At 42.2% G+C, this 11,949-nt stretch overlaps 1 protein-coding gene across 2 annotated transcripts in view; it reads left to right on the top strand.

Moving 5' to 3' along the window:
- Positions 1-1,345: 1,345 nt before the first annotated feature.
- PAPSS2 (3'-phosphoadenosine 5'-phosphosulfate synthase 2) overlaps positions 1,346-11,949 on the top strand; it is a 146,501-nt gene continuing 135,897 nt past the window's right edge. For both annotated transcript variants that reach the window (XM_063961716.1, XM_063961715.1), the window contains exon 1: positions 1,346-1,549. In XM_063961716.1, the coding sequence (XP_063817786.1) occupies positions 1,538-1,549 (12 nt within the window). In that variant the 5' untranslated portion in view covers positions 1,346-1,537. The remainder of the gene's footprint in view (positions 1,550-11,949) is intronic.

Below are 11,949 nucleotides of genomic sequence, written 5' to 3'. Positions count from 1 at the left end.
ATATATTGTGCCAATGTACATCAGGATGATATATAGGATGATAGATAATTAAGGAGTCTATTCATGAAGCAGTGAAAAGTGTGGAGAAGTGAGCCAGTGAAGAAGTTGCCCATGGCAACCAATCAGCATTGAAGTAACATTTATAATTTGCATACTATTCAATTGTACGGAGCAGCTGATTGGGCAACTGCTCCACAGGCTCACTTCTCCACACTTTTTACTGCTTCATGAATAGACCCCTTAGTGTTTAGTGATGCCCCATTTGTTTGTTTTACATTCTACGATTGGGCTAGATGCATCATCGCTTGAAAAGTAATAAAATGGAGAGTGAAAAAGTACCAGCCAATCAGCTTCTAACTGCCATGTTACAGGCTGTGTTTGAAAAATGGCAGTTAGGAGCTGATTGGCTGGTACGGTACTTTATCACTCTTCAGTTTATTACTTTCCAAGAGATGATGCATCTAGTAGTCCATTGTGTCTTCATCTCCACTACACCACCACCATCAGTGCTAGGCTGGAGCCTGCATTCTGCTGATTAGGCAGGCCATAGGCCTGAGCCGCAGAAGGTCCCATCTACCTCTGCGTGTCAGGATGCCGCTGTCGATATTCTGTATCGCCAGCATCCCAAGCGCTGGGATCCTGATACCATCGTTAATTCAGTACTTGGTTTAATTATTCCATTCAGCACCATTGCATTACCTGTAGCTACCCCAGAGGTGAGATATGACAATTTAGTTCACCAACATTTCTATAAAACAATACACAACCGTTACTTGATGGAAAATAAGATACTTCTAATACGTAGATACTGGATGTGTAATTTGGACAATAATAAGCCCACCACATCTGAGATACCAGCGATTTATTCCACTTGTACACTTTTTCACATGGTACACGAACCAGATATCAAATTATATTTCACTTGCTAATTCATTTTAAGGAATTTTCATAAAAGATTTAATGAAATGTGTTTCTGTCCCCTTATAGAAGTTGATACAATTGTTATTGCATGACATGAATCAGTCCGTGAGTGCCCCATAGAGGAATACTGCTACTGTGTCACCTATGTAACCTGCTGTAAGAACACTTACAAGTTACTGCTGTACACTGAGTACATGTCTCCCTAGCGGAAGGGGCGAGAGCCTGCCTGGTGTCACAGCTGTCTGTATGGAGAGGACTCACGGCTGGGACTGTAAGGGAGGAGTCATGACAGTGACTGAACGAAGGAGAATGAGACGCCCCACCCCAGCCACTCTGCAGGCTCCGAGCCCTTCTCAGTGCCCCCCAGCTTTCTCGCCCAGCCACTCAGACCACTGATGGTCAATGAAGGGGCGGGGCCAGGGGAAAAGAGGCGAAGGTTGGTGCAGGGACTTTGCTACGTGTCTCCCCGGGCAGCTATATACCTTCTCCTGCTCCGGGAGTGCAGTACTCTCACAGGCTCTCCTGCAATCACATCCTGCCCCGGGGGTGCTGCACTCTCTCAGTCACACAGAGCTCTGTATCTCTTCTCCAGCAATCACATCCTGCGCCTGACACTATGTCCCAGACGGTAGGGAAGTTTCTTCAACTTTTCCATCAGATCTGCTGCTTCCCTGATCATCCTCTTCTACTCCTACATTGTAATATTACATTCTGCACATTCCTTTATCATCTAGTTATTCACTTCTGACTATATTAGTATTCCTGGAGAGTGGAACTCACTTCCCACAGCAGCTGCAGAACCTCTTTGTTACGACTATCTGTAAAGAGGGCGATGTGATGATAGAACTGGTCACTGACAGCTCTATCTCCTCACCTCTGCAGCAGCTGTGCTACAGTATATTCTGTATTTTTCCATCTGTCTCTCTCTGCCCTGTTTGCTGCACCATTTACTTCTGTCCATTCCGTTCATTGAGGAACATGATTTGTATGAATGGTCATATGGGCTTCCTGTATTATTATTATTATTATTATTATTATTATGACACATTTATGTTACAGAACTGGCAGCATAGGTAAGTGTGGGTATCGCACATACACAATGTATAAGCTGTTGTGCTATGTATGGAACCCTAGTAATGAGTTCATTCTCAGGAATGTGTGCTCACTGGCTTATATTGAAAACAATCAACATAATAGCACCATAGAGGTAAGAGTCAGCATCCAGCAACATACAGTAGGTGTACAGTATAGAGGGGTCTATTCATGAAACATTGAAAAAAGTAGAGAAGTGAGACAGTGGAGGATTTGCCCATGGCAACCAATCAGCATTGAAGTAACATTTATATTTTGCATACTATAAAATTATACAGAGCAGCTGATTGCTTGCTACGGGCAACTTCTCCATTGGTTCACTTCTCCACTCTCTTCACTGCTTCATGAATAGACCCAGTATATGATGGCAGACTGCTGCTAGGGTCGCTGGCTGTAAGCAAATTCATACATATTATAGTATGATCGAGTACTGTATGTGCTATTTTGTAACTTAGTCCTTTCTTTACTTGGTGAAACTCATTATTTTATATAATATCATTCATTATATTGATGGATTAGTTGTAATGTCAGTGACAGCTCTCTGACATACATACACTTCTTAGCAACATGTCACAGTATCCAGAATTAAAACAACCTAACTTAAAATATAATAATTATTAAAATTTGTACTTTACAAACTTTACAAATCAACTTTCAGTAACTAAAGGATATTTAAACTGTTTCAAGTTTTCACTGCTAAATAGTATATGAAGTGAGGTTTAAGCAGAATCATTCCACCACTCATTGTGGAGGAATGCCCAATACATCTGTTTTCTGTGTTTCTTTGGTGTCTGACATGTATGTTCTGCGTATGTTAGTGTGATTTCCTGTCTGATTCATTCTGACTTACTCAGGACTGTATTCACCATAACTTAAACGAATACCCCTTTTCCACTAGCTATAAAAACACAGGTAAATGCGCGGGGGCGCGCTTTTACCTGTGTTTTTTCTAGTGGAAACGCCCCCCCCCCCCCCCTTCAAATTCCCGGATCAAGTGATCCGGGAATCCTACCCGGGTAGCTTACCGGATTGAACACGTATTCAACCCGGTAAGCTGTGTAGTGTGAACGGGAGTCGTATCGATGCGACACGGCTCCCGTTCACAGTCTATGGAAGGGCAGAGCAGGGAGATCATGTGATCTCCCTGCGCCGCCCCTGCCGCGTCACCAGCAGCGTCACCAACCCGGCAATATGCCGGGTTGGTGAGCGCAGTGTAGAAGGGGACTCTAGCACGGCTCCCGGCTGCGACCCGTGCTAGATAGTGGAAAAGGGGTATAATGTATAGGACAGCTCTGCTAAGAGGGGGCAGTATACAAATGTTTGGTACTTTTGTTTTTTCTGTTTGGTACTTTTTCTTCACTATCCGCATTGTTTCTGTAAGTAAAAATGCAGCCATACAGGATTACATTTTGGTTTCACACTTAACTGATGATTTTTACTCTTCAAAACAGTTCATATAGTTTTTTTTAATTTCTTTTTTTATTTAATATAGTTTAAAAAGTATTGTTTAAATATTTAAATATTATATTATGCACATCTGCAGAATGGATCTCCTTGTGTAAAAACTGAGGGACACAGTGGGGTGGTGCTGTTGCATGTGATCTGACGATGCCAGTTAAGGGGTTTTAAATACCAATTTATTTACTCAGTGTAAATCTAGAAAACTTTTTAACTGTTTCTATATGCCGCTATTTGGAGTACTGTATACAGGAAATTCCATATATGTTTGCTAGCTCAAGTTTTAGATTGCCATTGTCTATTAAAGAGCTGTATAGCATGCAAACGTCACAAAGAAGATTAAGAAAATATGGCAGTAAACCAAATCCATTTTGGCCTTAATGGATTTAATATTAGCCATATGCATTTTTACTAAAAAACGTGCAAAAGTACAATAGTGCATTGTATCTTCTCCAGTTTTCTTTACTGTCATTTGACATTTCAAAGAAGTTTGTTGATATATGTTCATTTCTATTATCTCTTCAGGCACATGGTACAGTGTGATATAGTGAATCATTGAATGGGTGATTGTGGCTAAAGATCGAGTGGAGAATTCATACTATTGACAGAACTTACATTAGTATATATGTTAATGTACTGACGAATATCAAGTTAATAATAAGCAAATAAATAAATAAAGCGTTCTGCATCTTGGCATCAGTTCCACGCTGTAGACTCTGCTAAGTTCTGTACTATGTGTATGAAATAGGGCTGGCGTGCTTCCACTAATAATGTAAAGTTACATATGCAAAGTACAGCCTGAGGGTGCACATCAATACATTGTGGCTACAGGGAGGCTGCTAAAGGGGGGTACACACGGAGCGATGTTCACTTCATTTTTAAGCATTCTGACTAGATTGCTAAGAAATTAAGAACACATCGCTCCGTTTGTAGGGGTGCCAGTGACAGCAATGCGCAGCCCCGCGCATCACTATCGCCGGCTATAGATCACTCATTTCATCGCTGGGTGAAATGAGCGGTCCCCCTCGTTCAACACACATCGCGTTCGGGGAGAGATGTTTGCTGAGCGGTCTGTGATAGATTGCTCAGCACACATCTCTGGGAGAAATCTCCCGTGTGTACCCCCCTTAAGACATCACTAAATAAATAATGTCTGAGCAGTGTCCTGATTTGTAATAGAATGTTTATTAGATAGTCAGCCAAGGTATAAAAACAATTAGCAGTTTATTTTTCTAAATAACTTATAGCATATCTAAGGCAGCAATTCAATAAAATGCAGTGTAGGGGTGATGCAGGTGATGTGCCATTATGACTTTGTTTAAATCATAGCCAGATTAAGGGGGGATGCAGGGCATACTGTACCCCGGGCCCCCCTCTGTCAGGGGGCCCCCCGGCCAGAGCACACATCACTCCCTCTTATGCAGACAGACAAAATGTGAGCAACAGCAGTATCAGATTTCATGAACTATCGACGGAGCTTCCCAACCAGAGGAAAGATAGGAGGGTGGAGATAGCTGCAAGTGACACAGGGTGGGATCACTGTGGTGTCCGAGTCCTGTGTAAGTAATCACACACACACACACACACACACACACACACACACACACACACACACACACACACACAGTCCTCCTGAGTCCTATCCCAGTGTGTAAGTAGTATAGAGGCTGCTGCTATTTTTGCATATGACAAGATAAATTATAGTTTTTATTTTGTCTATGTGTATTTTAAGATTGTTTAAGTTGTCTTTTGTTCCACTACAAGATCATTTTATAAAATAGTTGTCTTTCAATTAGGTGGCGCTATAAACAGTGCCCATGCATTATTAAACTATTAGTTTAAATCTAATATACACCATTGGGCTAAATTTAATATAAACAATCCATATATCCCAAGATGACCCATTCCAGCAGGGACAAAATGCTCTCTACCTGGACTTCCTTCTTAAGTTATGATTGCAATCACCTGTGTTGAAACATCCTTATTATCAATGAAATAGTTCAACACAGGTGACTGCAATCATATATTAAGAGGGAAGTCCTTGAAAGAGCATTTCTTATATACACCCCCCCCCCCCCTTCCACTGGGGCCCCCTGTCTGAAGTGCCTCGGGCATGCCCAAGGCTTAACCAGGCCCTGGTTTAAATGCTAATAATAGCACCAAGCCAGTAGCAGATTCTACTTGGTGCCCCTGTAACTGGGTGCTCTGAGTACAGTAGACGAAAGGTGTAATTGTATGTCTCACCAAAGAAACCGGAGTATCATCATATATCAGGGTATTTAGCTAGAAATTAGCAGTGTGGATAAAGGTATGTTCCTGAGTTCATGGATGTTCTTTCCCGGAATTCAATGGGAACAGTTGGACAGTTATGTATTATTGTCTTCCTATTTCACAGTTAACTTACAGTATAACAGATTCACTTTATTTGAGATGGTACAGTATGAGATGGTATAGTATGAGATGGTACAATATGAGGAGATACAGTATGAAGTGGTATAATATGAGATGGTATAGTATGAGTTGGTAGTATAGTATGAGATGGTGCAATATGAGGTGGTATAATATGAGGTGGTAGTATAGTATGAGATGGTGCAATATGAGGTGGTATAGTTTGAGGAGGTACAGTATGAGGTGGTATAATATGAGATGGTATAGTATGAGCTGATATAGTATGAGGTGGCACAGTATGAGATGGTACAGTATGAGGTGGCACAGTATAAGATGTTATAGTATGAGTTGGTATAGTATGAGTTGGGAGCATAGTACAAAATGGTACAGTATGAGGAGGCACAGTATGGGATGGTGTAGTATGAGGTGGTAGTATAGTATAAGATGGTACAGTATGAGGAGGTACAATATGAGATGGCACAGTATGAGATGGTACAGTATGAGATGGCACAGTATGAGGTGGTAGTATAGTATGAGATGGTGCAATATGAGGAGGTATAGTTTGAGGAGGTACAGTATGTGGTGGTATAATATGAGAGGGTATAGTATGAGGTGGTAGTATAGTATGAGATGGTATAATATGAGGAGGTACAGTATGAGGTGATATAATATGAGATGGTATAGTATGAGATGATATAGTATGAGGAGGCACAGTATGGGATGGTGTAGTATGAGGTGGTAGTATAGTATAAGATGGTACAGTATGAGGAGGTACAATATGAGATGGCACAGTATGAGATGGTACAGTATGAGATGGCACAGTATGAGATGGCACAGTATGAGGTGGTAGTATAGTATGAGATGGTGCAATATGAGGAGGTATAGTTTGAGGAGGTACAGTATGTGGTGGTATAATATGAGATGGTATAGTATGAGGTGGTAGTATAATATGAGATGGTATAATATGAGGAGGTACAGTATGAGGTGGTATAATATGAGATGGTATAGTATGAGATGATATAGTATGAGGTGGTACAGTATGAGATGTTATAGTATGAGATGGTATAGTATGAGATGGTAGCATAGTATGAGATAGCACAGTATGAGATTGTATAGTATGAGGTGGCACAGTATGAGGTGGTATAGTATGAGATGGTAGCATAGTACGAGATAGTACAGTATGAGGAGGCACAGTATGAGATGGTATAGTATGAGGTGGTAGTATAGTATGAGATGGTAGCAAAACAGGAGAGGAGAAAGACTCTGTGTTGGGGCACTCTGTCAAAAATTAGACACTAAAACTTAACTTTTAATGAATATAATAAAAATATAGTGACTCAAATGTGAACAATCATGAACTTGAGTATTAATGCATATCAATAATGCTTCTATTATGAGAATATATAAGTAAAACGCCTTGGTGAAAATCATTTGTAATTAGTACATTAGCTGGGAAAAACCTGTCTATAATTTGAGACAGGTTGTATTTATAGTCCCAGAGGAATAATACCTCGCTTCAGCTTCTACGTATTATAAATGCTCCAAGAAAAGGAAAATGTGATATATCAGATTTAAATGTTGCCTATAAAGGTCCTTAAACACCTACTGCTCTATATTTAGGCAGTGGTGTTACCAAAAGGCTTTTACTTCGGTAAACATTGTATTATTAGACTTTTTGCAACAGACAAGAGTCTGAAAATACGAAATTGCAGATTTAATGTGGAGATATGCTAAGAATAAAAGAGTTGCATATTTGGCAATAACACAATGAGGTTTTTGGGTTCAAATAGAGATAGGGGAAAGAAAAAGATAGAATCAAAAGAAGGGGTGTCTTACTTCTGCTGTTCAGCTGGGTTGTTTACTGCACCTGGTGTTCGCTGCTGGTTCCCCACACAGTTACTGACCAGGCCTACCACAGATTTGCTTCCAAGATCGGACGAGATCAGGCGTATCCTGTGGAGTGTGGCCGTAATCTGCTGAATGAGAGAGTATGACTACCAAAGTGCTTCTGCTGTCCAGATTAGTGGATGAGAGAGCATGAAAAATTGAAAAATTATAAGCTGTGTGTCAGAAAAATTATAAAGATTATTATAATGGTATTTGGCTGGTATTGCTGCTTGGAAGACTTAAAACACTGTAGTGTGCCAATGTTTGTGGCCTACACAGGTATGTTTTTATAATGAGTCAAACAGCCAAGAAAAAGAAAAATCTTATGGATTGGTGCTATCCAAAATTTAAGACAGAATTAATTTTCTCCTTATAAGATGAAGACTAGTATAATATACAAAACACACTGATAAACTTATGCTAATTTCGATGTCACAAGAACAAGATTTTTTTGCGTGCTTAAAGAATCATATTTAGCTGATAAGATTAATACAATTTATCTCCGTTTACTAAGAAAAAGTGCAGAAAAGGGTGCAAAAAAAGGATAATGATTTAAAATCCATAGTGCGGAAAAGCTGTAGTTACACTGATATTACATAATTGCTGTACTGGTATTACATATTATCAAAAAATCAAGCATATGATTTAAGAAGGTAGCTAGATAAATATGAAAAATATTGAAAGATAAGAAAAAGATAACAAGTGAACAAGCCTATGTATTGGTGAAACAGGCCGTTTGGTTAGTGGGACTCTGTGGGACTGCGCAGCCCACTCCCACATAAGGAATATACCGGTTCAGTAAGCGCCCATTTGGGCTACAAGATCTACTATTTATTATTTAATAATAATTATCTTTTTCTTATCTTTCAATATTTTTCATATTTATCTAGCTACCTTCTTAAATCATATGCTTGATTTTTTGATAATATGTAATACCAGGGCACTGCAGGGTAGGGGGCACTGTTGGCAACACTTGTCAATTATCTGTTTTAATCACTTTCACTTGCAGCTTCCTCCCTTTTTGAAGCCCAGCATCTCCTGACCGCCCCTGTCTCCTACCCTGACACCCCTTCTGTCGCTAATACCTATACAACATTCATGAACTCAACTTGAGATTTCTTCTGAGTAGTGTGTTTGATTAGAGTTCAACATGTTACAGGTTTGAATCCTTGGTATGGCAGTACATTGAAATGTGTATATATATATATATATATATATATATATATAAAATGTGGGAAGGGGCATCATAGCATTTGCTTTCTCTGGGATCAGTGAGGCAGTACAGTTTGGGGGGTGATATATTCAGATAATACACCCCAGTTTGGGATGTTATGGTAAGATGTGATAAAGTGGGAGATGTTATAGTATGAGATGGAATAGAATGAGGTGGTATAGTATGAATTGTTAGGAGATGTTATAGTATGAGATAGAATAGTATGAGGTAGTGATACTATGTGGTTTTATAATATGAGATGGAATGATATGAGGTGTTATAGAATGTTAGCAGTTTTAATGTTAATATTGGAATTTAGTTTTGAATACGGCTCCTTGCAGATGCTACCAAAGCTCTGCCAGTAAAATTCCATGGATCATGTTGATGTGTGAACATCAGAACTCAGTGTGTGTAGAAAGAAGTTTTCAGACATGGTGGGTCAAAGAGAAATGTTAATAATACCCCTTTCAGGCAGAACATGAAATTACCGGGTGAAGCAATTCCACCCGGTAATTTCATGAAACACTCCGGTCCTTTTTCTGTGTGAAAGGGTCAACCTGTGTTGTAATTCCCGGGACTTCGACCCTGGAATTTACCAGGGTCGGAGACACAGGAATTATGACACGGGTTGACCCTTTCACACAGACAAAATACCCGTGTTGATTTGAATATTACCGGGTCGGAATTCTCGACCCGGTAATTTGCATGTCTGTGTGAAAGGGGGGCGTCAGGCAGGTCCCGGCAAAACGACCCGGCACTGAAATGCTGGGTAATTGCTGGGACTTTCAGACATTTCTGTCTGAAAAGGGTATAACTAACACAGTTTCACAGAAAGGCTGTCTTTCATGCATAATATGTGGCATTAAAGGTAGGCACCAGGGGCGTATCTACCCATTGGCCAGGATGGCACTTGCCAGGGGCGCCAGCTGAGGAGGGGCGCCACCCGGCAGTGTCATCCGTGGCCATGGGTAGAACCTAGTGTGCCCCAGTCCCTCGAGCAGTGCCTGGCAAGGACGGAGACTCGCACCGCATGTACTTACTGTTAACAGCGCCGGTGCTCAGTACCGCACTACAGTAAGGACGCTCTAAAACTACAGCTCCCAGCAGCCCTTGCTGCTGGGAGCTGTCGTTTCTTTAGCACTTTATCACGCTAATGTGGCACCGAGCACCGGCGCTGTTAACAGTAAGTACATGTGGTGATACCCGTCCCGTTGCAGCCGACCAGTGTGAGACACCGAGCCACAGTGCTTGATGAGTGGAGGGCGGCGCTGCAGCTCCTGCAGGTCCAGCTGGAGGTGTGAGGAGCGGCCGGGAGGTGACAAGCGTCATCCCCCCTGCCCATGGAAAACGCGCTGTTCAAACAGATCCTTTTGTGAGTAGGGGCACACTGCACACTGTGGAGACTGAGAGAGGAAGGATGTACAGTGGCGCACACTGCATGGGGTAATAGTAAAGAGAACACTGCCCAGTGGAGGGGGGGGAAGGTGTATTATGGAGAAGAACACACTACCCCAGTGGATCCCAAAGTTTTTTTAATCACGGCACCGCTAGGCCTAAAGTTTATTATTCAGAAATTTAGAAGAAATATTACGTTAAGTAAATAGTGTTTATATGTCATCCTTAGGGTCAGTTATGTGGTGAAGGACAGGATTTGCTTCTGTTTGTTCACATATTGTATGATTGGCAGTCACCAGCACTGGTATTCCCTACTACATTGACCATAAATACTTTCCCGGGCAGGTTAATAAATCATGGTAAATTGCTGCTGCTAAATACTGGCCAAAGGGCCTGATTCAGACTGATTGCTGCTGTGGCACAGCGGGCAATTATCGATTGACTGTGCATGGGTATGCACCACAATGAATGCACACATGTGTCACCAAACAGCAACAAGCTTGTGCGAAAATTTTGATTGCACAGCCATTCACAAGCTGATTGACAGGAAGAGGCCATTTGTGGGTGGTAACTGCCCGTTTTCTGGGAGTGTCAGGGAAAACACAGGCGTGCCCAAGCGTTTTCTGGGAGGGTGTCTGATGTCAGCTCCTAACCCGATCAACCTGTTCTTTTCGCACTGTAGGAGTTAGTCCTGGACTGCACACACTGTAAAAAACATTCAGTGGTGAGTGAGTTATAAACGGATTTGCAGCTGTCTGCTGACTGAGGGATATTTTACACATGCAATCACACACTTGCACGGGCGAATTAACACTCCCCCTTGGGCAGCGACTACCTCATCGCAGGACAACCAAATTTGTAGCACAGTGATCAGGTCTGAATTAGGCTCACACTGTAAGGAGCACTACTGTGTGGCATAATGGGTATAAGGGGCACTACTGTGTGGCGTAAAATGAGTAAGGGGCACTACTGTGTGTTGTAATTTGAATTTGTGGTACTATTTTGTGGCCAACCCTGTTTTCTCTGACGTCCTAGTGGATGCTGGGAACTCCGTAAGGACCATGGGGAATAGCGGGCTCCGAAGGAGACTGGGCACTCTAAGAAAGAATTAGGACTACCTGGTGTGCACTGGCTCCTCCCTCTATGCCCCTCCTCCAGACCTCAGTTAGAATCTGTGCCCGGCTCGAGCTGGATGCACACTAGGGCTCTCCTGAGCTTCTAGAAAAGAAAGTATATTTAGTTTTTTTATTTTCAGTGAGATCTGCTGGCAACAGACTCACTGCTACGAGGGACTTAGGGGAGAGAAGCGAACCTACCTGCTTGCAGCTAGCTTGGGCTTCTAGGCTACTGGACACCATTAGCTCCAGAGGGATCGAACACAGGCCCAGCCTCGGTCGTCCGGTCCCGGAGCCGTGCCGCCGTCCCCCTTGCAGAGCCAGAAGCAAGAAGAACGTCCAGGAAATCGGCGGCTGAAGACTCCGGTCTTCATTAAGGTAGCGCACAGCACTGCAGCTGTGCGCCATTGCTCCCCATGCACACCTCACACTCCGGTCACTGATGGGTGCAGGGCGCTGGGGGAGGGGGGGGGGCGCCCT

The sequence above is a fragment of the Pseudophryne corroboree genome, chromosome 3, assembly GCF_028390025.1.
Source record: "Pseudophryne corroboree isolate aPseCor3 chromosome 3, aPseCor3.hap2, whole genome shotgun sequence".
NCBI lineage: Eukaryota > Metazoa > Chordata > Amphibia > Anura > Myobatrachidae > Pseudophryne > Pseudophryne corroboree.
Note: the sequence above shows the minus strand (reverse complement) of the source record. Positions and strands in the feature narration are given on the sequence as shown.